The sequence below is a fragment of the Eutrigla gurnardus genome (genome assembly GCF_963514095.1).
Source record: "Eutrigla gurnardus genome assembly, chromosome: 19".
Lineage (NCBI taxonomy): Eukaryota > Metazoa > Chordata > Actinopteri > Perciformes > Triglidae > Eutrigla > Eutrigla gurnardus.
In genome coordinates, this window is record NC_139930.1 from 2746337 (window position 1) to 2774225 (window position 27889).

Consider the following 27889-nt stretch of genomic DNA (forward strand, 5'->3'; position numbering starts at 1 on the left):
AAGATGGAGGTGAGAACATCAAGCAGAGGTTCATCTTCCTCAGGGCTTTGAGTTAAATCATTTAAAGTCATTTTAATTTCCACCCAGAGTTCTGGCATCTGGTTCACTTCATCAGCTGACCCCAGGGAGGTCTGTGATTGGACAGAGGACAAGCTGTGACGATTCAAATAAAATATTACCTCCTGGGGAGGACACTTACCTTGGGGACAGACCACAGATGGCTGGAGAGTATGGAACACATTTTTTGTCATAATTAAAGTTAAAAATCCAAATATAAAATTAAGAGATAAAAATGATGGCCTTTGGAATCAAAAAACCTAATTCTGAACAGCAAATGGAAAAAAAGAGTAATTTGATTTAATAATTTCCGTTTCCTATTTTGAGTTTCATATTTGATGTTTCCCTTTTCTTATTTTCATTTAGATTTAGATAGATCTTTACAGAGAAGCTTTGAGTTTGAAGATTTCCATTTAGATTTTGAATTTTAAAATTCACTTTTTTTTAATCACTTTAGATTCAAAATTATAATTTTCCATTTTTTCATTTGGTCATAATTTGCATTATGACCAAGAATATCCTCCATAGAAAACACAACAGTGAAGAGATGAATAATGACACACAGCTGGTGTTTCATATAACATACTCAGTTTATTTGGTGTTGGTACATTACTTTCTGTTTGTAGTTACAATCTCTCAGATCTCCGTCCAGATGCTCGCCACCATCAGGAGTCCAATGGCTCCGTTGTCACCATTGTGTTCCCTCACCATTGCGTTTCTCCAGAGTGACTTCACAGACATTTAGTAAGTGAAAATCTGTGAGATTGTTACTTAAACTTCTGTAAAGTCACACTTTACTTTGCCTTTAAATATACTTATATATACTTCAAGTTTCTTTCTTTTGCTTCTAAGTTACCAGGGCGGAGGGTTCAGTTGCTGGAGGGACATGTGGGCGGGGCAGAGCCGTTAAATACAGGAAGTAGCCAACTGGAATGGACCAACTGTTGTAGTCTTGCTTTCTAAAATGGCTTCATCTTCCATTATATAAGTTCCACTTTGTCTTTGCTTCGTTAAGTCAGTTGATGCTACGTTAGCATAGCCTGAGTTATCTTCTCTTTACTTGACCAGACCTTCATTACTAGTTTGTGAATTTATTATAAAATGGTAACACAAATCTTCTACAGTGAGCACAAGGTGAGGACAGGAGAACACGTACTTACACATTTTAATGTTCACGTTTGTGTTGAAGTGAAATCTCTCACACATTACATTTAACAGTCATATGAGGAGAAGTAAAGATATTTCCTGAAACATGCTGGGGTGTCCCCGTTAAGAGCACTTGGAGTATAAGAGCATTAGTGACGCGACACACAGGTGATGTGGTGTTAGTTTATACAGATGCACCATATTAACAATTCATAGAAGAGAGGGAGCAAAAGATACAAAGAGAAAGAGACTAAAGCGTGTTCCTGGGCCTTGAGGGACCCCGGACCAACAGGAGTCCCCAAAAGGCCCAGCTGGACTGTCTGGTTGTGTGATTAGCTCTAACAGGAATATATGCAGCACAGTACCAGCTGGCTTTCTCACCATTTTGAGACGCACATAAAAGTTGAAATATTCTAAATGTTCATCTCCAGGCGTGAAGTCCCATCATTCATCAACTCCTGAGACACTCGGCCCAGGCAGCCAATCAAATGGAGTAAGAGGCGGGCTTTACTACTGAACCACTTCCTTCCTGTTTTGATGGTGGCCGATGTTGCAGAACGAGCAATAAAAGGTTAATATATATATATTGATATTTTTCATGTCTCTCCCAGGGTTTGATTATAAGCAGCTGATCCTTTTGAGTCTCAGTGTGATCAGAGTTTTAGGGTTTCAAAATAGAAGTACTGCACTAATGGAATAAATAAAGCTGGTGGAATGATGGGGCAGAACGTTATGAAAGGAGGGCAACATCACAACATCAGCAGGACTTTAGTCCTCAGCAAACCCCAAAATCAATGGATCCTACATTTCCTAGAAATCAACCCAGTGAGGTCTTTAAAGTGGCAGTCCGTAACATGTCCATCTATTGAATTGTCTTTTAAGTTCCTATCTATCAAAGAGTGAGTTAAAACAATGGTGGTTGATCATGTGACCACTAATAAAAGTGCTTGTTGCTGCTTTGTCCAGAAATAGGATCTCCGTGTCTGTGGCCACATTCCCACTAAACTCCCACTCCCACTAATGCTGCGTTTACTTGTATTCAGAAATCTGTAACTTCCAACTGCTGAGTCAGGCTCCCTCTAGTCTAAAGTGTTTGACCAGGTACATTTCATTACTGCTGACTCACAATGGAGGATCAACAGGCAGAGAAAGAAGACCATTCAACTTCCAGTCCAAGAAAAAGAAACAACAAACTAATGGAAGTGAAGAAGGAAAGTCATCAAGAAGCAAAGTGACCGCTAACGAGGGAAAACCACGGACCGCCTTTCAGTGTGGAGCATTTGAAGGCATCACGCAGATGAGAGACAGTCACACTGTTGGTGAGGGAGAAGAGTCCCAGAGGCTCGCCTGCAGTTCCATCTACCGCCAGAGAGGCCGCTAGAAGCAACGCATCTCAAATCTTAGGGACTGCCACTTAAATTTGTTTAGTTTAGTTTTTCAAACTCCATGTTCATGTTGCACTTCCTGTACTGCTGAGCCCCGGATGAGCCAGACCCACAAGTAAAACTAGAACATGTGGTCTGTAAGAGAGCTGCAGTGGAGAGGTCAGGGCTCAGTGGCTCATTGTTCTTACAGGGTGCACATGTATACTTGTCTTTGTGTCTCAGATCACCACACACCTGAGTCCATTGTATCAGTTTTCTAACTTTTAGTCTGCTCACTACAGTTTCTGCCATTTTATATTTTGTGAAAACCCCTTTTTTTTTTTTTTTAACAACTCATCCTAAATTGTTGGAATAACCTCATCAAAACGTATCAAAAGTTTGTTGGTAACTATTTTTGTTTTCAACGTAAAGACAGAAACCAAAGCTGAACGTTTCACTCACACTGACCACTGGGGGGCGTTACTAATGCAGAAAAGGGCCTGGCTCAACACAAATCAGACTAGAAATCAGAAATTCTTCACAAATATCTTCACAAAACTCACAGGAAATGTTTCATGATAATGTTGAACCACGTGTGAACAAATCATTCTGAAATCACTCTATAGGGGTTGCAGCTATATTATAACGTAATAATTACAGTAATATAACACAGACTGGGAGGGACTGGGAGTGGTAACTGGGGTTTCAGCTGCTTACTTCTGACCTGAGCAGAAATCGGATATGCATCGACATAATTCAGCCACGTTAACGTTAGATGATTGAGTCCAGCAGGCACACAGAGGCCTGGAGGAGAAGAGAGACAAAACACTGAACGGGAACAAGATGTCGTTGACTGATTCACAATATGGACAAGTGGGTTTGTATAAACAAAGAGGGAGATTACCAGAAAAAGGCACACAGCAAGTGAGAACCTGTAATAAGGCAAAGAACAGTCAGTCTTCAGCCGGTACGAGTCGGCTTCAAATATACAACGCAAACAAGGAAAAGAAAAACAATTATTGAATTTAAAAGAACAACAAAATAAAACAGTCTTGGACACCCAAACAGCATTGAATGAATTCTTTCCGGATCACTGCTGGGTTAGTAGAGGAGAGTGAGTGACGGGCTGAACTCACAGCAGCTTCAGGATCATGCAGAAGGCCAGCGGGCGGCTGCTGGCTCCGTCCTAGCTGTGGTAGAGGCGGATGTGCTGGGAGATGCTGCAGCGGCACAGAGGACACTTCTGCAGAGCGTCGCTGCAGACCTGACAGCAGCACACGTGACCACAGGGCAGGAAGATGACCTGAGACTGGAGACAGGGAGTCAGACACCATCAGTCCTCTGGAAGACGGGCCGTCAGCTTTCATGTCTGCACCTCATCACGACAACATTTACGAGAGTCTTCACAGAAGAGAAATCTGCGATTTCACTCTCTCTTTTTTCAGCCTAATCCCAAACATAAAACCCAAACCGAGTGCGAGGAGGACTGGATTTACCGTGGGGGGTTCCTCCCTCAGACAAAACTCAGACATGTTGCCATGGAGACAGCGGCTGTGTGGCAAATCACTCCATGTCATTACTTCAATCAATAGTTTACCCAATGACAGGCAGTAAAGGGAGATATTGTCTGTTGCATTGTGGGATTGGTAGCAGTTGGCAATTACTTTTTTCATTCCATTGTTCATCATCATAATAATAATAATAATAACTTTATTTGTACAGCACATTTCATGCAAAGATGCAGCCCAGAGTAAAAAAAACAAAACAATAATAACCTGAAACCACAATATTTCAATACTATCTCGATAAGACATAACATCAACAATGAGGCCTCCAATATTTACCTGATTTAAAAGCCTAAATGATTTGTAAACTACACAAGAAGCCAGTGTAGAGATGAGCAGAGGGTTTCTTTACTTTTAAATCCTGGCTGCAGCGTTGTGATTTTACTTTCTCAAAGAAACACAGCAGAAAATGATCCTCAGCTGAAAGGAATCCTGTTTATGAGATCACAGTGTAAAAGAACGGTGACCTGGCTTGGACAGGAAACTATATAGTGGATTCATTTACACACTCAAAGAAAAAGGCGGACATTGAACACAGCACTACGTGGTTGGGAAGTAGAGAGGGAGTAAGACAGCGCTTCGGGGTACAAATTGAGCTGCCTCCCCCTTTTTTTAGACCTAGAATTGTTTACTTTTGTTTAATGTGTAGTATTCTGAATGACCTGCAGGTGTAGAATCTAGTAAACATGTAACTACAGACAAAGCAAAGCTGATCATTCTCAGGTCACTTCTGGAGTTACAAAAGCCTTTTTTCAATTCAATTCTAAGACGGTTTATTGAAATTAGAGATGATGCAAAAACACTGAATGTAAAAGTATGTGTTGGCGTCTCAACTCTGCTGGTTAACAATTAACTAATACCTCTTAAGGCGGGTCCACACCGCAAACATTTCACCAGGAAACAATAAATGAACAAGCGTAGGAGTTCAGACTGAGGCGGTCTGGTTTTTCTTACCCCGGTCTCCATGCAGACCACGCACTCGGAGCTCCCTGGTCCATCCACAGGGCTGGGGGCTGATGGGGTGACGGGGGTCCCGGGGGTGAGTGGTGGACTGGGCATCTGGAAGGTGGAGGTGCTGGGAAGGGATGGAGGGGAGCAAGAGGCCGGAGCTGTGGGGACCACTTGGGTCTCCTCGTCCTGCTGGACAGCCTTACAAGCTCCTGGTGGAGGAGGAGACGGGGAGTCAGCAAACACAGCCTACACTATCATGATCCTCAAGCCTCAGAGAGGCTGGAGAAGACGGCTCTGCCATCTAAACATCAAACCATTTGTAGGATTCTGTTGAAAACGTGTAACTATCCTGTTTGAACAGTTTTATGTTCTGTAATGAGGCTGGATGGACACAATTATGCATCATGGTATCATGATATATTGCTTATAGTAATCAATATACGGACGACACCAAGTATCTATCTTTTATTATATAAAATAATTAACACTAGGTGGAGCAGAGTTGTTTTTAAGTCAGCTGATTCATAGGAAGTTGGTCAAAACAAAGATGGAGTGTGGGTCAGTCCATCTGCTCAACTGATATTTGACTGCAATAAAAATGTTGAAGTGAGATGAACCGAGTAAAAACTCTCATCAGAACAGAGTTTGACAAAGTGCTTCAATTGCAGATGAAAACGGTAATAAACGAATAAATTGCGATACTCGCAATAAAATCCCAATGATCATATTGACATTGTGACATCATCGAATCATTTCATCCATAAAGAAAATCTAAATTGAAAATGACCTTGAAATTAGCTGTAAGAAAACATATTTATTCTGCCATATTAATAGGTATTCTGAGGCCATTATTAAGTGTTGAAACTAAAGATAAGGAAACCAATATATCATCAGCTAATGTTAGATCTATCAGTGTCATAGTATATTAGCCAGTTCAGCAGTTACAGTGTAGAAATGCATGTTTCAGTGACAGTGGGTTGTTGTTCGTAGCTGATCCTCGTTGTTGTTGTTGTTGCTTGTTATTATCATTGTTCAGACCTCACATATCACGTTCTGTGTGCTTTTTGTGACCAGGGTGGGAACAGATGAGGTCTTTGCATAGAAAACAGAAATGTAGGATGTGTTTGATGTACCTTCAGGGTTGCGATCCTGAGCCCATTTCAGGAGAGCTTTCTGGATTCCTACTTCATTAATGCCAAGCTGAAAACACAGACATGAAGAATGCTGATTACTCTGCAAATGCACTTTGTAGGCTAAGACAAACACATAGAATCGATATTACAGTATTATAGTCCAGATCCAACAGTCTGGGTGTGGTTGTGTTTTATATCTTTGGGCTCTGTGCAGGCACCTCTTGTCACCAGTGCCACTCATGCTGGTAGATGGTAACAATGATGTGGTGGCTGTCCTGGACCGTGAACATCACATGACAGTCACGTCTACCTCAGGGCCTTTTGCCAGTTGGACATCCCTGGAAAACCTCTAAAGGGCGTCCAAGAGGATCCTGATTAGATGTTGAACCACCTCAGCTAGCCCCTTTCGGTATGGAGCCGCTGTTCTCTGGATGTCTGAGCCCAGCTACTCTATGATGTTTTCTGTTGGCTAACAATGGGCTAAAAGCTCTGGTCATTCAATGACATGTTAACACCATGAATGATGTTACATATCGCAGAGAAATGAGCTGGAGTCATTTATAGAAACATGCACCAGTCTAACCAACACTTTGTGCTGACAGCTAATGTTAGAGTACTACAGTGTGTACAGAGTGATCTCCAATATCAAAGTGGCAACTGATAGCAATGTGTTAGCAACTTTACCTTCTTGAGGTCAGCGGAGGTCATGTGGCGGAGGGCCTCGGTCGTCACATGATGATGGGCCAGGATGGGCAGGTAGTGCTGAGCTGACAGGTTGCATAACAGGTTGACCAACTCTTTCTCCACGCCAGCTTCCTGCAATCAGATTACAGTTCAACAACAGCACAGAGATGTTTCCAGATGTTTCTGCGTGTCCTCCGGGCTCCCTGCTGTACCTGCATGCGCAGTGACAGGGGCTTGGCATCCAACAGTCTCTGGTACTGGATCATCCAGTAGTTCTGCTGGTTGGACTCAGACTTCCGCTCCATCTCCGCCTGAAACACAGAGTGATTCTGGTCTCATTTAACCACTTGACCCCAGAACGCGAAAGAAGACAAGATGTGTCAAAATGACTAACAACAGTCACAATACCAAAGTGTGACTCAATACTAGTGATAGTGAAACAACACCACGCCAAACATCCTGGACCTGGTCTTTATGTTGTCTTGTAGATCCTTTCAGTCCTCTAAATCAGGGGTTCTCAAACTTTTTTGGGCCAGGGACCCCTTAGAAGGGAGATCGTTTCCCAAGGGCCGCCTCATCATCGTATCACAGATTAAGCATTTCAACCGCTGCTGGAACTATGAGTTCTTGTGCAATTGGGTGCGACTTGTTACTTTCATCAATCAACTGAGCAACTAAATAGGAAGCCTTCTGGGCTTTCTCTGAAGTTGTGGGCAGGTTCACGTTCACGATCCGTGTTTTCTGGCTATAGGTTTGCGGACCCCACTTTGAGAACCTCTGCTCTTGCAGTCCTGCTACTTTGAGTACGGCTACTAAGAAAATGTGGTGAGGACCGTTTTAACAGCAGGGTCACCATTCTTTTGTAGTATCAGTATACCATGCAACACTACGACACACACAATGGCACCGTTTTGATGACTTGAAACAGAGGAAAGCATGAGTCTCTGATGGACGCTGAAAGAGGACAGAGCAGATGTTTCCTCACCAGAACCTGAAGCAGCTCCTGCTCTCTCTGGTCTCTCTGCTTCAGCAGCTGCTGCAACAAATCACTGAGAGCTGTTCGCTGCTCCACCAGAACCTCCTACACACACACACACACACACACACACACACACACACACACACACACACACACACACACACACACACACACACACACACACACACACACACACACACACACACACACACACACACACACACACACACACACAATAATGTGAGGTAGAATACACATTCATCAATAAATACTGACGAAAAATCTAAATAAAGACGGTAGCCTGGCTCTGACATTATTAACCGATTCATTGAAATCATGTTTGTAATACCCTTTTACTTCTGCATATTTTGTTGGACCTCAATGTGTACAATGATAAATTGTTGCCATGAAGCAATGACATGGAAATAATCAAAGGAGATATGATATAGTAATCAACGGGGAGAAGAAAAAAAAAAGGCAATGACAGAAGGAGGCGACACCCACCTGCAGGTTCTCAGCATCCAGATTGCGTCTTTTAATCTCCAATCTAGTCAGCTGCATTAATTCACCCTCTATGAGCTTGATCTGGGGACAGTGGAGAAGCAAACGTGAAGCTAGCTGGGAGACGGGACATGCTGCTGAATGCAAAGTCAGGATGAAAACCTTGATGTGATGATGTTCTGTCTGTCTGACTGGGAGCCAACGTGTTTTGAAAAGGCAGATGATGTTAGCAGCCAGGTGTCTTTAGCCAACATGCTATTAGCACACATTAGATACTGTATGTTGTGATGTCATGAGAAGTAGTATGATAGAGGGTAGATAATGTAGTCCAGGTCGATGTTCACTAAACTAGTTTTTCTTCTTTGCCTAAAACTGACTGATAATAAAGTAATACATTAACTAAATGTAAAAAAAGACTTCTCACAGGTCTCAAACACCAGTCTCCTGGGTTAAAGTCCTGAGTTTGACCTATCAATCCACCACAGCATGCTCCCTATGTATACAGCACTTTGTCACTCTTTCTACTACAACAACAACAACAACGTTCCTTTCAGCTAGCTAACTAAATTGAGCAGCATATTCAAGTTTGCTGGGTGTAAACAGCCGAAGAGCTGATTCTCATCAAGGTGCAAATAGACATTGTTTACAAATGACTTAACATGTATGAGTAAAATGAGTCAGCTGTGTGTGTGTGTGTGTGTGTGTGTGTGGGGGGGGGGGGGGGGGGGGGGGCTGCATGTGACATAAGAGAAAGGAAAGGAACATAACAGGAAAAAGAAATTACAATAATGGCCAATGATATGATAATGATGAATAAATCAGAACTCAATCAGAAAGATTTGTGTGACACTGTGTCTCTAAAGCCTGTCAACATTGAGATTCTCCTTCTGTGGTCCCCTAGAGGTCTAGATAGTAGCTCACATTAGCCCAGAGACCAGACCAGACTATGTGGAGAAACCAGAGACTGTCTGTGGTCCCCTAGAGGTCTAGATAGTAGCTCACATTAGTCCAGAGACCAGACCAGACTATGTGGAGAAACCAGAGACTGTCTCTGGTCCAGACAACAAGGTCTCTGCTGTATTTATGTCTAGATTACCTTATTTGGAGTGTTGATGGAGCAGCTACGATGTTAGCATAGCCTAGCACCCATCAACCAGACTCCATTCAGCATTTTAAAAGTAGTTATCTTGTGGTCTTCAGACAGACCTAACAAAGCCTGACTTCAGACTTGTTACTGATCACCATCATGATGGAGTTATTTCAGCATCCTTTTCATCTGGTTATTGATATTAAATCACAGATAAGTAGTTGATTCTGGGTTCCTCCAGCTGTGGTAAACCAGCCCACGTGGGTCTTGTTAGATCCAGTGAATCCAGCTTGGTGAAATCCACCGAGCACCTCTGGATGATGTCATGAACTCAGACAGGATGTGTTTGGTTTCCTGGTGGATCTGGGACTTCAACATGTACAAAGCAGCAATAGTGATTTCAGCCGTGATGGATGAAACGTTGGTGTCTACATGAAGGTAAGCCCCGCCCCCCTACTCTCTGGTGCATCTAGAGTGACGCGAATAAACCAAAATGATCCTGCAGTCAAACTTTAGTTTTTGCTTTGGTTTAAACACAGCATTACACTCAATATAAGCATGAGTGTACATCCTCCACTGTACCACATTTCATGTGAGCTCATAAAAACCCAGAGACCAGTGACAGGTTGGACTCCACAGACCTGGTTGCGGATGTAGCCGTGTACGGAGTCTTTCTGCAGCTGCAAGGCCTGGAAAGCTGCTTTCTGCATCTCCTCCTGCAGAGAACAGTCATGATCAAAAGCTGTGATTTGAATCACACCGAGGTTGATTTCTGCACGGGTCTCACTACACATGAAGACATACTGTATCAAGACACAACATACCTCCTGTAAGATGTGGGCGATGGCTTTAGATTTGTCCAAAACTTGGAGGGACAGCATCTTCTCAAACTTCTTGTCCATATTCTCCATACTGTTAGAAGACACCAAGTTTACATCATGTGTCTCACAGCTTAGGTTTGTAAGTCTAGAGGTCGACCAAGTAGATTTTCAAAGGTTGATATAATCACATTAGTTGGGAGAGTGAAAAGACAGACAATGAGTCGGCACCTCCCCCACAATAAAACATCACACTCAAAGTAATACACAGGCCTAGTTAAAGAAATAGCCTACATGAATCTGAAACTGAACATTTTTAATTTGTTGAAAGAGAGAAGTGAAAGTTTCCCAGTTTATGTCATGCTTTACTTTTGTTGGCTACTTTTGCCTCCAACATTTTGAATCTTCGTCACGCTGAATATTAATCCTCTCCTCTTATCTGTCAAACAGGTCCTTGTAATGTTGGCTTCCCTTCTTGTGCTCCTCTGTTCCCTGGGGTCCCACTAGGCTCCATCATGAGTCCCTTCTTATTCACAGTATACAGCTACCGTTTGGGCTAATAGTGCGTCATCATGACATTGACGTCCACTACTGTGCAGAGGATTAAAAAATGGATGTCCTATTAAAGCCTGGCACCACCATCCCGTATTATGTCAGGCCTTAATGAAATTAGAAACTGGATGTCCAAAAATGTCCAAAAATGAGTCACTCATAATCAAATAGTGATCATTTCTCCTGTAGCCGCAGCATCTCTCATCTAGTCCTGATGACTTTTCTAACAGCGAACATAGCCGAGACTAGGTGTCATCTCTATTCTTACCAGTCCGAAGACATTTGACTGAGATGTGGTCGTTCCCCGGCAGACGTAGAAAAGGTCATTCATGCTTTCATCTCCTACAGACCTGATTATTGTAAAACACCTTCCACTGTGATCAGCAGGAGTAAAAAAAGAAAAAAGCAGGAGAAACATCCATGCCAGGCCATGATGGTATATTTTGTTGTATATTGATCTTCCTTATTTTCTTCATGTTTTTACTTTGTTTTTGAAAGGTGCTGTATACATAAAGGATATTTAGATTATTATTAATAGTAAGAGTACATCCTGAAGTGGGATTTCGTGGATGACATCCAAAGGTGTGTGATTATATATCATTTATGGATAGTTATGTAGTAAAATGATCAGGAAGAGAGAACGTTCAATGATTGCTTTAACTCCCTGTCTGCTTGTCTTGTGGATACAGAGCTGATAGTGTGTTGTATATTTGACAGATGAGAGGAGAAATAAACTGAACACAGGTCAGATCTAACATGAACACCACGTGTCCGTTTGCTCTAAAATCAGCTGTTCACCAGGACCACAAAGATGTATTGAGTTGTTTTCCAGCTAAACTGATAAATCAGTCGCCCTCTCGTTGGTTCCACACTATGTTGCAGCGTCAGCATCCGTCTGCTCAGATATGCTGTCTGTGTGAGTGCATGTTTAACCTTCTGTAGGCCTCAGACGCCATACTCCGTCTGCGAAAGTCATTGGCCTCTTGCAGAAGATTCATGGCACAGCTGTCGGACAGCATCTTCTGCATGGCCACTTCAACACAGAGAGGGAAGGGGAGTTAGAGGAAGAGGCCATGTGAACCAAACCACAGTACAGCTGTAATAGGGGTCAAAGCGTAAACCGTATCGAAGGTTGGCGTGGGATGCAAAGCCATGAGGTCATTACACCTACCAGGTTTACTTTATCCCCTAAAGAGCATGAATGTGCTCAGTAGTTTCCATGACAATCTGTGTATGGGATATCTCATGTGGATGGTCGACATTAGCACCAGAGAAAGTGAAAGGGTTCAACCTCTGGGGGGCATGAGGCTTTCACGCCCCCACCAGATACACCTTTAGTGAGTGAATTTGTAATGATAACAGTGGAAGATTAAAACTAGAATGACCACATCTTGGTTGTATCTCTCCACCAACCAGTGAAGTGTCAGTTTACATTCATGTGTGACCCAAATGTTATCGCTTCATCACTTAATTGTATTAGACATGTTTGTGAAAGAGTTATGCCCAAAACCTTTTTTTGTGAGGTCAACACCAACACCAACAAAGTTGGATCAGCCTGTGATTTTCAGTGTGATTCTGAATCCAGCCCTCAATATTTGGATGATTTTGGTTTACATTGACTGTAGTTACGTCAACCAATTCCACAATGTACATCAGTAAAGATTTTCACCTTGAATAATTTGTTCATCGAGATCTGATTTCAGTGTTTCTTTAATGTTTTGGAGCAATGTTAATTATGATTCTGCCTTGATTTAAAAGAAGTGGAGTCGCTGCTGACCTGCAGTCAAAATGCTTCAGTGAAATACTGCTTGTCTAGTTCATGGAAAGGGTTGCTACGACTACAGTGATCAAATTTAATCTAAATGTCACATCATTCATTCTGAATTTCAGGTCCAGTATTGTTCTGATCAGCCATTTGTGAAAAAGGGTTTAGTATTTTGTGACAGTTGTCTATTTTTAAGAGAAGATATATTGAATATATTTAAATATTATTCAGACAACTTTTTTCGTATTCATCTGGAACTTAGAAAAATCAATCAATTATCAATAAATCAGGTGCAGTCGTATTACAGACTGATGGACGCATGGACGACCTGAAAACATAATGCCTCCAGCCACAGTTATCGCTGGCACAGAAACAGAATAATTATTAACAGCAAAGATATCCTACTCTGCACAAAGTGTTGATGGCTGGACAGACAATGTTGAGTTGATTGTTCTGATACAACAAGCTTTAAGTTGGCAGCTAATTAACTTCTCCATATATTTTACTGTAAATATGGAAAGTGATGGAAATACTGGTAACTATTCACATTGTATTTTTTTCTTCTTAAATTACAATGGGTCACTGGTTCAATAATGTGTTGGGGGGATTCATGGGGGAGTGCAGCCTAAATACAGAACACATGGTAGGTGAAGTACATCTCACCTGCCACCTCCCTCTTCCTCAGTGAGTTGGTTTCATCCTGTGTGATGGCCGTCAGATGCTCCATACGGATCCTGAAGGGGAAAGTATTGCTGACTTTATACAGTAAACACAGCTTTAACATGGGACTAAACACCCAAACCACTCCTTTCAGCAGAAAAACAAGCAATACGGTTGTTCAGTGATTCTGCTCCATTTAATTTCAATTCTACATATTGTGATAGAAATATACATAGTGACTGCCCTCTACTGGCTGAAAACAGCTATTGACATGTGATTTTGCTGTTAGCTGATCTGGGGGGCAGTCGAATAGTCAAAAAATAAGGTCCTAACTCCTATTCCTTGACCTCTGGGGAAAACGTCACGGGGTTAAGGAAAGGCGATAGGAGAACTCAAAAGGATTTAGGAAAAGACGGCCGCGGTGCTCAGAGAATCCGACCGGACTTCCACTAAGCTACGTCATTATAACGCGGCCGCTGATGATTGACAGCTGATGATCGGCACCAGTGATTGACGTGCGTCTGCACTGGATAAACTACAATAATGGACTACAAAAAGTGCGTCGTCCACTTCTCCACATGTTGGTTTTATAAACAGCTGGTTCACTGACCGGCTTCAGTCCAGCAGCTCCTCCTTCCTGTTTGACCGGTTGCTTTATTTACGTTTCGTTTGTGGTTTTAGTTTCGTTTTTGTCAAACATTTGAAACATGATTGAAATAAATAAAAAAATCATTAAATTATTATCACTGTCGACACATATTTATCAACACAGTTCCAATTACTATATGTCTGCATTAAAGTAATTGTTAAATATGCAAATGCACATATCGTTTGTTTTCAAGAACGGCCGAGGTGTGCGACACTTTAAATGCCGCACACCATTTAAAGAATTGTGGGTCGGCGTAATCTCCTTTCCTATCGCATAGGAAGGTCCGTTGCATCCTATGCTAAAGGAGCTCTGAAAGGAAGCATTGGAGCTCCTTTCCTTTGCATTTAGAGAATTAAACGGCTCTTATCATGGCGGCCACTTGTTTACTTCCGGGTCACTTCTTCAGTTAGGAACCTTCCTAAGCAGAAAAGACTATTCGACTGCACCCCTGGAGTCAGGTGCATGGAATTAGCTTTTTTTTTTATATTTCCAGGCTAGACGCACTTGAGACAAACCTCTGGGGTTAAGTTGGTTTTAAAGGTTCTCTATACAGGATTGACAGCATTAATCATTCTCTATATTACAACAAGGACATTAGCTACATACAGATGTAGTGGAGTTACCATGTTTACATCACACAAGTCTGGAACAAACAGTATAATATTCACTACCAACAACTCCTTCACTTCCCTCCCTCGCGCTGCATGAAACACAAGATCAGAGCAGATTTCTGCCGAAAAGTCTGTTAAAGCAGTGTTTTCTCTCCACTAGGTGGCGCTGTAACTCTTTTCTCCTGGTAATGTTGAGACTTTGAAAAGTCATCGACTCTGAAAACCATGAGCGTGTTCTAGTCCTGCTCTGTGTGTAAAGTGTCCTGAGATAACTTCTGTTGTGATATGACACTAGAAATAACATTGAATTGATGCAACGTTTTGAGTCTGAAGTCACAGAGAGGTTTGTCTCTACATGTCGGCCCTGTGATAGACTGGCGTCCTGTCCAGGTGTACCCTGCTTTCGCCCAATGATAGCTGGGATCGGCTCCAGCCCCCCCGTGACCCTGAATACAGGATAAGCGGTAGACGATGGATGGATGGATGGATGGAAGTCACAGAGAGCGCTGATGCCAAGACTCCAGCCCCAAGGGAACGAAAATGTTGAGGGTTCATGATGATGTCAGTCTTTATATAGTATGCCAATTGTTCTTAAGCTTAATAATGAGTAAAGTTTTAACAGGTCCATTCTAAATAGTACTTTTTAATCTGGTCTGTTAAGAGTTAATGATCAGTTAACGTGTCAGCGATCACACTTTACTGTATGTAGATTGTTGTATTGCCATTGGGTTTTATGTTCCTTCTACTGGAGTTTCTTCCTTGTAAAGTCTTCTATAAATAGACTCATCATGGTAAGTGGAAGACAAGTGGATGAGTGCTTTTGTGTGTCATATCTTTTAGCTGTGATGTACCAGTAGATTATAGACCAGTGGTCACTCACCGATCTTCCTCCATGGCTTGAAGAAACTCGGCGCTCTTTTTCTGCCTGGAACGATCAAATTGGATACGTTACTCTTCACTCCAACACAGACCATACATCACACAGATAGCTGCTTGTTCCCACCTGTTTTTGTCCATCAGCATGTTGCTGATGCGACTGCTGATGCCGTCTTCAGCCTGTCTGACTTTCTCCAACACCAGCAGCCTCTCGGCCTCCTGAGCTCTCTGCTGCTGGCTGACGCCCAGCTCCAGACGCTCCTGCTCCTAAACATCACACATGTATAACACATGAATTATACACACTAATGATGCACACTCCTGAACCTCAAATCAACATTAAATATACCCTTAGAAACAGCTTGCAAAACAGACAGGAAAAATGGTAGTGACCTCACTCAGTGGAGGAATGCAATAGTTCTAATAACCTTTATTTATAAAGCACTTTTCTAACACATACATACAAAAAACCCAAACGCGACAACAGAAAAAAAGGTGATATATGAGGTAAACAGATTCATCTAATCACACCAATAAGCAGACATACAATAGATTCAAAGAGGACAGGGAGTGATTGACATAAAATGATTGAAAGGATTAAACTGATTTGGATAGACTAATCTCCTCCATTCATTCCAAAGTACAGGAGCCCGAATGGACAAAACACAGTCAGCATTAGTCTTGAGCCTGGCCAGTGGCACAAGGATCCAAGGCTACGTTAAAAGGTACAGTTTAGCTAGAAGCTCAGCCGTATAGCCCTGCTATAAAAGCTACCAATACAATCGTTAGACAGACAGGAGTGATATGGTCTCTATGTTTAGTGTTCAAGTTTTAGCCCAGAACAAGCCGGGGGCGTGAGATTGATTTCTGATGGAGGCAGCTGAGTTGCAGTTGTCTTAACCAGATGAAATAAAGTCAGAAGGAGATTAAAATGATTTTTGGTTCATTTCTGAGCTGAAGGAACTCCCTTTACCGGCTCCTCTAGAGTAAGGTCACTGTAAAACATCACTACGAGGTCTCCAGCCACAGGCTCAATGTTAGATGATACACTATCTTGCCAAAAGTATTCACTCACCATCCAAATAATATAAATCAGGTGTTCCATCACTTCCATGGCCACAGGTGTATAAAAGCAGCACCTAGGCATGCAGACTGTTTCTACAAACGTGTGAAAGAATGGGTCGCTCTCAGGAGCTCAGTGAATTCCAGCGTGGTACTGTGATAGGATGGTACCTATATATATATATATATATATATATATATATATATATTGGTACTGTGATAGGATGCCACCTGTGCAACAAGTCCAGTCATGAAATGTCCTCACTCCTAAATATTCCAGTCAACTGTCAGTGGGATTAGAACAAAGTGGAAGTGATTGGGAACGACAGCAACTCAGCCAAGAAGTGGTCGACCACGTAAAATGACGGAGCGGGTCAGTGGATGCTGAGGCACATAGGTCACAGAGGTCACCAACTTTCTGCAGAGTCAATCACTACAGACCTCCAAACTTCATGTGGCCTTCAGATTAGCTCAAGAACAGCATAGAGCTTCATGGAATGGGTTTCCATGGCGATTAGCTGCATCCAAGCCATACATCAGCAAGTGCAATGCAAAGCGTCGGATGCCGTGGTGTAAAGCACGCCGCCACTGGACTCTAGAGCAGTGGAGACACGTTCTCTGGAGGGACCAATCACGCTTCTCCATCTGGTAATCTGATGGACGAGTCTGGGTTTGGTGGTTGCCAGGACAACGGTACTTGTCTGACTGCATTGTGCCACGTGTAACGTTTGGTGGAGGGGGATTATGGTGTGGGGTTGTTTTTCAGGAGCTGGGCTTGGCCCCTTAGTTCCAGTGAAAGGAACTCTGAATGCTTCAGCAGACCAAGAGATGTTGGACAATTCCATGCTCCCAACTCTGTGGAACAGTTTGGGGACGGCCCCTTCCTGTTCCAACATGACTGTGCACCAGTGCACAAAGCAAGGTCCATAAAGACATGGAGGAGAGAGTTTGGTGTGGATGAACTTGACTGGCCTGCACAGAGTCCTGACCTCAACCCGATAGAGACCTTTGGGATGAATTAGAGTGGAGACTGAGAGCCAGGCCTTCCCTCCAACATCAGTGTGTGACCTCACAAATACACTTCTGGAAGAACGGTCAAAAAGTCCCATAAACGCACTCCTAAACCTTGTGGAAAGCCTTCCAGAAGAGTTGAAGCTGTTCATATTAAACCCTATGGATTTAGAATGGGATGTCACTTAAGTTCATATGGGAGTCAAGGCAGGTGAGCACATACTTCTGGCAATATAGTGTCAGCAGTAATAAAGAGTCACGACAGGATTTTTTAAATGTCCTTGATTATTATTAAGAGTAATAAAGCAGTTGGAATCATTAAGTCTGAATGGTAGATGTACCTGCAAGTCGTCAGCATAGCTGTGAAAAGAAACATTATGCTTATGGATTATATGACCCAGTGGGAGCATATTAGGGGAGAAAAGGATGGGGCCAAGAATCGAGTAGATCAAAATAAATAAATAAATGCATTTCTCATGAGCATCAAATGTTTGCTTTTAGCGGCACGATGCCATTCAGCCGTCAGAAGGCGCTCAGATACTTGAGACTAAAACAGTGAAATAAATTAAGCAAAATAATATTGGCACCAAATTGGCCCCTTTCTGTGCAAGTGAGTGAGGGATATGAACAATAAATGATTAAGATCATATTCTTTACAGACATCCGTCTCCACTAATTAACACAATTCTGTGTTTATTCCTGCTGTGTCCATCCATGCGTGGCAGCGCTGCACTCCAATTCTAGATTAGACACCTGAACTCCTCATTAAATGGAGTGTAGCTAAGCCGTTAACTAAGTCAACAAACAGTGTTTTTATTGAGTATTTCAGGAGCGCTTATTGGAAACAACCCTGCCTGCTCCGACAGTTTGGATTCACTGAACAAACAAAGACAACGTTGAGTGAAGACAACAATAGTCCGGCACCTCTGACTTGCTGGCAGTGACAAGGATGAGGTGTTTGGTTTGCTATGATTGGGCTTATAAACGTCTCGTGTGATTTCTGCTATGTTGTTATTGTGCCTATATGAAATGTTACTGACGGTATGACTGCCTGCAGTAGTAATCATTTTGGCAATAACCCCGTTACTGACCGCACTGCTGTGCACTTTAGGGGCTCCCCCGGAAGCCACAGTGTAATTGGAACCCTGCTTTGCGGTATATATGCTCGCTATTAAACTAATTGCCTTGATGGTTATATTGAACAACCGTTTCCACTGTGTGAGATGAAATAAATAATTTGAAGGCACAGCTTTGAAGCAGGTTGACTAGATAAAGATACTTTGGTTTAGATCGTTTGTAGATTTGACAAAAAAAAAATAACGATTTATAAAACTGCACAATCCCTTCTATAATGAAGCAATGTCAAAATGTCCTCTCAGCTTACTGTTCATATACCTTCAAAGAGAACACAGTTGACAGTTTCACAACAACAGTGATTATTTAAGATTATCACAGTGACAAACGAGGGCAGAGCTCCATGACAGAACGTATACAGTAAACGTCTATCAAACCTGTCGGACTGAGTTGAGGATGTTTTCTTTGCGGGAGTTGTTCATGAGTATGAGCTGGGTGTGCTCCTTCTTCTTCTCCTCCAGGTGACACTCAAAGGCAAGCTTAGCCTGCTGCTTCTGTTCCTGAAGGACACAGGGACAAGTCGGAGGGGCTTATTTAGACCATCTAGAGTGGAGAGTGTAATGTGTGTCCATTTTCACATTACAATGTGTACAAGAGAGAGCTAGAGCCCCTGGCTGAATCTGTCAGGGCTCACCTTTCTCTTCTCGTAGTCACTGAATTTGTTCTGTAACAGAAAATGAGGAAAGACTGAATGAGACTTCAGCGATCATCAACAGGGTCGCCACTACTCATCACACAGGTGACTGTCTAGTCCCGTACGGGGTTGTGTGTGTTGGTGCATCGCGACTGTACCTGCCAGGCCTCCTCCAAACTATCCACACAGTCAGAGTTCTCTTTGCCACAGTCGTTCTCCAGCACTAGCAGAAGATACTGGGAGGGGGGGCAGTACTCCTCACCCAGTTCTGAAAACCATGTCAATCAAGACAACCAGCATTATTCCCTAATACGTCGTGATTTAACACGGAATCAACCAAACCCTGGGAATTCTCAGCCACTTTGAAATGAGGTTGTTGGTTCTATTGTATATTGTCATTGAATATAAAAGATGTGTTTATTGTTGTCCTACTACTTTTGCTACTACTTTTTGTGATTTTAATCCGCAACAATCCCCAAAAAGCACAGAATGTCCTGGAGGGACTGTTACATAGACTTTAACATTTTTTAACATTTAACACAATTATTTTAATTGTCCTAAATATTAAAAGCTTTGTTATCTGACAGTATTTAGCGTATTTTAGGGTTAATTTAAAACTTGTTGTCGCTCAGGAGTTTTGTGTTTACAACTATGAAAACAGTTGGTGCTATTCAGGTTCATTTGGAGAATGGGCGTCGTTCACTCGAGGAAAGAGAGAGAGACCCAATTGATTCTATGATGCATCGCAATGCTTTGTTGAACGATTCTGCACTGATGCAGTAAACTCTAAAATTGAATTGGAAAATCTTTCCACATTTTATATAAGTAACGTAGTAAATTAACTGTATCATACAAATAGGAATTGGTTTGAAAGACTTGAAGGCACAATTCAAACTATAAATAGAGATGCATTGTGATGCTGAGGAACCTAGAGGAAACACTGAGGAACCTAGAGGAACCACTGAGGAACCTAGAGGAACCTAGAGGAAAGACTGAGGAACCTAGAGGAAGCACTGGGGAACCTAGAGGAAACACTGAGGAACCTAGAGGAACCTAGAGGAAACACTGAGGAACCTAGAGGAGACACTGGGGAACCTAGAGGAAACACTGGGGAACCTAGAGGAAACACTGAGGAACCTAGAGGAACCACTGAGGAACCTAAAGGAAACACTGGGGAACCTAGAGGAACCACTGAGAAACCTAGAGGAAACACTGAGGAACCTAGAGGAACCACTGAGGAACCTAGAGGAGACACTGGGGAACCTAGAGGAACCACTGAGGAACCTAGAGGAAACACTGAGGAACCTAGAGGAACCTAGAGGAAACACTGAGGAACCTAGAGGAGACACTGGGGAACCTAGAGGAACCACTGAGGAACCTAAAGGAAACACTGGGGAACCTAGAGGAACCACTGAGAAACCTCGAGGAAACACTGAGGAACCTCGAGGAACCACTGGGGAACCTCGAGGAACCACTGGGGAACCCAGAGGAACCACTGAGGAACCTAGAGGAACCACTGAGGAACCTAGAGGAACCCAGAGGAACCACTGAGGAACCTAGAGGAAACACTGAGGAACCTAGAGGAAACACTGAGGAACCTAGAGGAACCTAGAGGAAACACTGAGGAACCTAGAGGAAACACTGAGGAACCTAGAGGAAGCACTGGAGAACCTAGAGGAACCACTGAGAAACCTAGAGGAAACACTGAGAAACCTAGAGGAAACACTGAGAAACCTAGAGGAAACACTGAGAAACCTAGAGGAACCACTGAGGAACCTAGAGGAAACACTGAGGAACCTAGAGGAACCACTGGGGAACCTAGAGGAAACACTGAGGAACCTAGAGGAAACACTGAGGAACCTAGAGGAAGCACTGGGGAACCTAGAGGAAGCACTGGGGAACCTAGAGGAAACACTGAGGAACATAGAGGAACCACTGAGGAACCTAGAGGAACCCAGAGGAACCACTGAGGAACCTAGAGGAACCACTGAGAAACCTAGAGGAACCACTGAGGAACCTAGAGGAACCCAGAGGAACCACTGAGGAACCTAGAGGAACCACTGAGGAACCTAGAGGAACACAGAGGAACCACTGAGGAACACAGAGGAACCTAGAGGAACCGCTGAGAAACCTAGAGGAACCGCTGAGGAACCTATAGGAACCCAGAGGAACCACTGAGAAACCTAGAGGAACCACTGGGGAACCTAGAGGAAACACTGGGGAACCTAGAGGAAACACTGGGGAACCTAGAGGAAGCACTGGGGAACCTAGAGGAAGCACTGGGGAACCTAGAGGAACCCAGAGGAACCACTGAAGAACCTAGAGGAACCACTGAGAAACCTAGAGGAACCACTGAGGAACCTAGAGGAACCCAGAGGAACCACTGAGGAACCTAGAGGAACCACTGGGGAACCTAGAGGAACCACTGGGGAACCTAGAGGAAGCACTGGGGAACCTAGAGGAAACACTGAGGAACCTAGAGGAAGCACTGGGGAACCTAGAGGAAACACTGGGGAACCTAGAGGAAGCACTATATGGAACCTAGAGGAAACACTGAGGAACCTAGAGGAAGCACTATATGGAACCTAGAGGAAACACTGAGGAACCTAGAGGAAACACTGAGGAACCTAGAGGAAGCACTATATGGAACCTAGAGTGTGTGTGTGTGTGTGTGTGTGTATTGAATATGATAAGTTAAACCCTCACCGCTACACAGGAAGCGCTGGATACTCTCGGTGCCCTCTGCACACACAGACGCCGGCGGGTAGGACATCATAGCAGCGTCGAGCGTAAAGCTCTGTCACAGAACACAGTGTTTACAACATAGCTCCATGGTCAGCCCTCCTATAACACCCTGTAATGCCAACATACACACCTCTAGTGTGCGGATGGAGACCAGAGCTTTAGGGAGTTGGACGATGTTGTTGTCACTCAGGTCCAGAGTACGCAGGCTGCTCAGAGAACCAACGAAGGACGGCAGCTCACTCAGACAGTTACCTGTCCAGATAAACGGTGACACATCAGGAAAACCTCAAAGTGCCATTTGACTGGTGCATCGCTTATTGTTGGGAGGAAACAGGGAGTAATACCCTTCAAATTGAGCGTCTGCAGAAGCCGCAGGTCCCCGATGCCAACCGGCAGGGCCTTTAAGCGGTTCTTCTCCACATTCAGAATCTGACGGGTCACAAAATGGACACACACAGATGATGAGTAGCACTCATTCACATTGTTTTCTCTGCAAGAGTTCAGGAGGGTTTTTACCTGCAGCGATGCCAACTTCCCAATGTCTTCTGGGAGCGAGGTGAGCTTGTTCTCATGCAGATCCAAAACCTTTGGAAGCAGACAGAGTCAACCATGCTCGAGTGTGATGAATTAGACGGTAGAGTTTGGTGCTTTTAAAACAGCTGGTCTTTTGGGAAAGTATTGTAAATGTTTCGTGGTCAGATGGGATGTTGCTCACAGGAAGGACTAGATCTGGTTCTGTTTATTCTCTGCTCACACTGCATTCTGTTTTCTTTATTGGTGCAACATGACATGCACAAAAGCACAGAGGACATCTGGGAGGAGTCAAAATATTAGGATATTGATGACTTTGATAATAACAGCAACATTTTATATTAATAATAATGATAATCAAATCAATACATTTAATACATAAAAGTAGTAACCATCCAGATCAAACTAGTCATCTTCACAATCTACATCTTTTGAATGCTAACAGTGTAATATGCTTTTAACAGGCACTTTCATTTCACATCATGCTTGCATCTGGTTTACATTACCTTTAGAGTGGCAAGAGTGCTGATGTCACATCCTCTGGGCATCAATGACCTCAGCTCATTGTTATGGAGGATAAAGACCTGAAGGAGAGCAACATGTACTGATACAGGGATGTTGTACAAGCATTGCTGATCCAGTATTTAACACATGAATATACCAGAAAATAAATATACTGTCTCTGTGTTGCTTTCTTACCTTCTTCTGTAGCACCTTGCAAATGGAAAAGGCACTCGAGGGAACCTGTAGCAGAATAGACCACTGATGTCATCATCTGCAGTACTAACCACACACTGATAGGATACAACTAATACTACTTAAAAGGTACAAAATACGGGATTGGGAGCATTTCTAATACCTCTCAACAAGTGTCACGATACCAAAACTGTGACTTCGTTACGACACCCTCCTAAATATCTGGATACTGTGATAACAATATCATAGCAATAACCTAAAATGTCAGGAAAAGTGATGGAATGATAGATGATAGAAAATGGAACTTAAAATTACTTTTCCCATGAATTAAAAAAGTTTACATGTATTAATTAAAAAATGAAGATGGTATACAGTATTCTGTGTCCCCTATACTTGAGTTTATGTGATTTCTTTGATGCTTAACTTCATATTTATTACAATATTACATTAAACAGCATTTAATATGACTTGTTTTTTGTATAACAGCGCCCCAGTAACAGTTCAGGTGGAGAGTGGTACTGCAGCAGGGAGGCAGAGAGGCTTCCAAAACAAAAATGCAAAAGTTAATAAATTCAGATGAAGTTCTGTGAGAAGTTGATGAGGGAAAGCTGCTAAAAGCAGGAAGTAATTTCAGTCCAGTTCAGGTTCCTGAGAAAGCCGGTAAAACCAGACTTCACCACGTGGTCCCTGGTGGATTATGTGTTGATGGATTACAGGAGACGCTTGGACTGATTCAGAGACGATGCTGAGTCTCATTTTATCAGAACATCTGGTCACTAATTAGAGCTGCGTTGTCGTTTTCCTGTTGTTTTTTTTTTTTTTAATGGAGTTCTGATAACAACACACACAGCGGGAGGGTGACTATTAAATTCTTCATCAGCACGGATGCATGCACTCGCACACAATGTTATGTATTTGTATTAGTTATTCCAGTACTATTCAAGTATTTTAATTATTTGGCAAAATTGTTATCTAGAACTAAACATGCCATTATAAGAAATAAATAAATGACTCAATACATAAATAAAATAACATCAGAAAATAAATGCACAAGTAAATGTCCAGGTTAATGTGAAATAAATAAAGTGCACACAAATAGTGAAAGAGATAAAAAATAAAAAGTATTTATTTGACCAACTACTCACTGTTGTATGTACAGACATAGAGATGGACACATGCATAAATACACACAAACACCAGTGTGTCACTTTTCTTTGCTAAAGTCTGGATAGTCAAACCCCCCCCCCCCCCCCATTTATACTGAATATATACTGAAATACACTTTCAAAAGAGGGAAATCGATAAATAGGTAAATTAATAAATAAGGAAAATGAAACAGAAAAATAAAAAATAATTTAGTATGAAAATAAATACATTTCGACATTAATCTTTTCTTTATTATTTCATTTCTATGTTGAGTCATTTATTTATTTATTATAATGCAGGTTTACTGCATCATACATTGTTCTTGAAACTTAGCAAACGTAATTGGTAATGAGCCTTTTCATGGAAGACCTCCTCACATGTTACAGTAGGAAAATCACAGGCGGAAATGATCAAATGAATGATGACTTTCAATCTTACCCTCAGAAATAACTGGAATAAAGAAATAAATAGGAAAATGGTGTATTTAATTTGCGCTGAAGCTGGCTTTCAAAAGTTTGAAAAAAAAAGGTTGTACTACCAACAGACGTTTGGTCACAAACCGCCCTGTGAGGCAGTAACATACAGACCTCTGAGAGCTCACAAGATGAGATGTCCAAGATGTCATCAGCACCCGTCTCCTTAGACTGAACAACAACAGACACATCATGTTAACACAGACAATACTTCCACACTATAGATGAACAGTACACAACTATATCATGCAACCTTCAGCAGACTTTTCTCAGACTGTGAGATCTGTGACTTTGTGATCGACGAAACAATTTAGTGAAACCCATAATCAAAACACATTGGTTGTACAGATATGAATTGTGGTGGACCACAAAGCATATTTGCTGGACCTGAACAAGTGTTTTAGTTTGAATTCACGTTAAACGTTAACCACATTTAGTTTAGTTGTTAGAAAGGGACTCCGAAGGTCGTTGGGATTTGACAAGTTGGGAATGAGAACGTGTTGATGAAGCTCACGGCCTTTCCCAACTAGAGCTGCTCGCTGTGCACAGGAATCATGCCTGGCAAGGGCCGGCCAGCTCACCTGCTGACAAGTGGTCAAATATTTTCGATTCATATGAAACGTTGGCAGGACAGAATAGACTATGGCGGCCGACAGAAATTAATGGGAAATATTACTCTGATGCTTAACAGAAGTCAAACAGACAAAAACATTTGGATTTTTCAGTCACTGAAAGTCTCAGTTTGTCGTCGTATCATTGACTAAAGTGTGAAACCGCTCAGTGAACTACATCTCTGGTCTCACACAACGTACGTCACCGACACGGCCGTTAAGTTTGCCTGCTAGCAGGCTAGCAGCTCCATTCCACCATATATAGAGATGATAATATATCTCATCCGGTTTAGGAATACGTCAGGGTGCTCCAGGATCTGGACTAGCTTGCTCAGCCTGCTGCCACCGCGGCCTGGCACTCACGATAAGTGGATTGATTTAACATTAGAACATAAAAACACACTCTTCTTACCCTGTACAGCTGATATTCAAGTCGCTTCTGGGAGTCCTCACTGGGTTTCCTCTTTCTGAAGAACAGAGGCATCTTGTCCCTCCACTACAACGAGATCCAGTCCAGAGGACCGACGGACAGGTCGGAAAGCACAGACCGTGCCTGCACAATGAAAATAAGAACATTTTGACTAACCAGATGAAGCAATGTGGCTTGAACTCATATAACAATAAACATATGATGACTGAAAACTATAACTGAATGTGAATGAATGTTTATTCTTTCATCCAACATGAAGCTCAACCATTTCTGATCAGCTCTCATTTGACATCTCTTGTGACTCTGCTGGATAGCAGGAAGTCTTGACTTACAGAGTAAAAGCCAACCATTAGATGTGGGCATCCAGGGAGAGTATGCATTAGCATTATTTGTGTAGCAACAAACCACAAGAAAAACAACTATCTGTCACCCTGTCTGACTTCTCCACTCATTAAAAAATGAGAATGGGCTAAACAAAAGGTAAACAAATGGTGCGGTGAATTAATCTACTTGAAAAACTGTTATATAACACAGCAAATACAAGCAGGATTGATAGCCAGCGCAGTGAATCAAACTGTTGTGCTGTTAAGTGCGAGGGGAGTGTCCATAACAAGCAATAAAGATGAAACATAAACCTTAAGCTGCATCACCTCGAGGTCTGGCCTTTGTGAGAATACTTGAAAAGGGCTTTTCTGAACTGCTAGAATGTTTCCACTGAGAAGATATGTCAGAAAGTGATGATTCTGCATTTTATGACAGTGAAAAGAAGAAATAGACATCCACAACAACTCCCATGCAAATAGCAGCCAACACAGCTGAATGCTGAACACAGATGTGATGCAGTAGGCCTGCCTCTAACACCCGATCACATGCTGGCTATAAAATAACTTTACTACTAAATAGAGGTCAATAGAAAACCCCCCAACTGCTCTAGAAAACTCAAAGTCCAGCATTTTATTCAGAAATAATTTGAGGCATCAAAATGTACACGATTAGATATGTTGGCCTTCATTCCTAGCAGTCTGCATGCCACATTCCTCTTTAACTACCAGTAGGAGACTAGTCTAGTCTAGTCTAGATTAGTCCATGTTGACTGGAGTCAGGGATGTCACACATGTCGAGGCCGACCAGATGCAGGAACTATAATCACCCACTATGACACACTTCCATGCCCTTATCTTATTAAAGATAAGGAAACATGGACTAATGGGATGGTTCAATGAGATATAAGAGACAACACACAAACGGACCAAGACGCTTAAAGTGAGACGCTAAACAACGTTGTTTTCCTTCCAGACAGGTTGAGAGAAGATGAAGGAAGGAAAGATACGTTTTCTCATTCCAAAATTCAATTACACATTACATTACACATACAACACGCGCTAACAGACTCTAAGAGAGACTAATTTGAGCCATTGTATTTATTTCCAGATGACAGACCCTGTGATTAACAGGCCCCGTGGGTGTGAGCAGTAACATTACCGTAAATTACGAAGACAACGGTACGCATCTTAAAAGCGTAACTAGCACAAACAGCGCCAAACATGATCAACCTAGCTCCACTTTATGACATTACAACCGTTGTGAAGCCAACCATGCTAATCTCAGTAGCAGTCATATTCCTTTTAGCTCGCTTAATATCGAGTAGTTAGCTCGCTCCACACAAACAAACGGGCACAATGTCAAAGCAGATAACGTTAGCTTAGCCTGGGCTTTCCCCACAGGCAGCGTCCCTATGACAGCCAGCCACTCCGGATGAAGATACAATTAACAAACACACGCTAACAAAGCTATCATGTAGCATAACAATAGCCCACATACTGGGAGGACACAGCGAAGTCCAACTAAAGGCAGGCGTCCCACTCACAGGCTGCGTGTTGCTGTTGTTTCACTGCTCTTCACCCGTCTAACGTGTAATGTTAGCGGGACACATTAAAGGGACACTTCCGATGTTTGCGGACGTTCTTCTTCTTCCTCTTCTTCTTCCACCGCCTCCTCTTCTTCTTCTTCTTCTTCTA

General features: G+C 42.5%; 1 protein-coding gene across 5 annotated transcripts; it reads right to left on the minus strand.

The window, feature by feature from the left end:
* Positions 1-628: 628 nt before the first annotated feature.
* Positions 629-27889, minus strand: lrsam1 (leucine rich repeat and sterile alpha motif containing 1). Of its 5 annotated transcripts, XR_014598951.1 has the most exons (27): positions 27739-27889; positions 25854-25994; positions 24945-25001; positions 23215-23259; positions 23022-23099; positions 22501-22569; positions 22329-22413; positions 22115-22236; positions 21946-22036; positions 19398-19507; positions 19240-19269; positions 18983-19105; positions 15526-15665; positions 15403-15447; positions 13266-13336; positions 11771-11870; positions 10292-10379; positions 10109-10183; positions 8384-8464; positions 7886-7981; positions 7113-7211; positions 6901-7032; positions 6217-6283; positions 5087-5292; positions 3704-3876; positions 3472-3499; positions 629-3371 (listed from the first exon to the last, which is right to left on the minus strand). XR_014598951.1 is itself a non-coding variant. In XM_084035888.1 (25 exons), the coding sequence occupies exons 2-25, from the start codon at positions 25923-25925 to the stop codon at positions 3754-3756; spliced, it is 2205 nt and encodes a 734-aa protein (XP_083892014.1). In that variant the 5' UTR covers positions 25926-25994; positions 27739-27889; the 3' UTR covers positions 629-3753. The 5 variants fall into 5 exon arrangements, 2 of the variants coding, with proteins under 2 accessions (XP_083892014.1, XP_083892015.1); XR_014598952.1 differs by having other exon boundaries at positions 629-3499; XR_014598953.1 differs by having other exon boundaries at positions 3472-3876.

Coding starts and splice junctions, on each gene's coding strand:
- lrsam1 (XM_084035888.1), bottom strand. CDS start 25,925: ATGCCTCTGTTCTTCAGAAAGAGGAAACCCAGTGAGGACTCCCAGAAG. Junction 15,666..18,982: donor TCCTCAACTCAGTCCGACAG/GTTTGATAGACG, acceptor TGTGATGTTTAG/GAGCAGGAGCGTCTGGAGCT. Junction 7,982..8,383: donor TGGATGCTGAGAACCTGCAG/GTGGGTGTCGCC, acceptor GTGTGTGTGTAG/GAGGTTCTGGTGGAGCAGCG.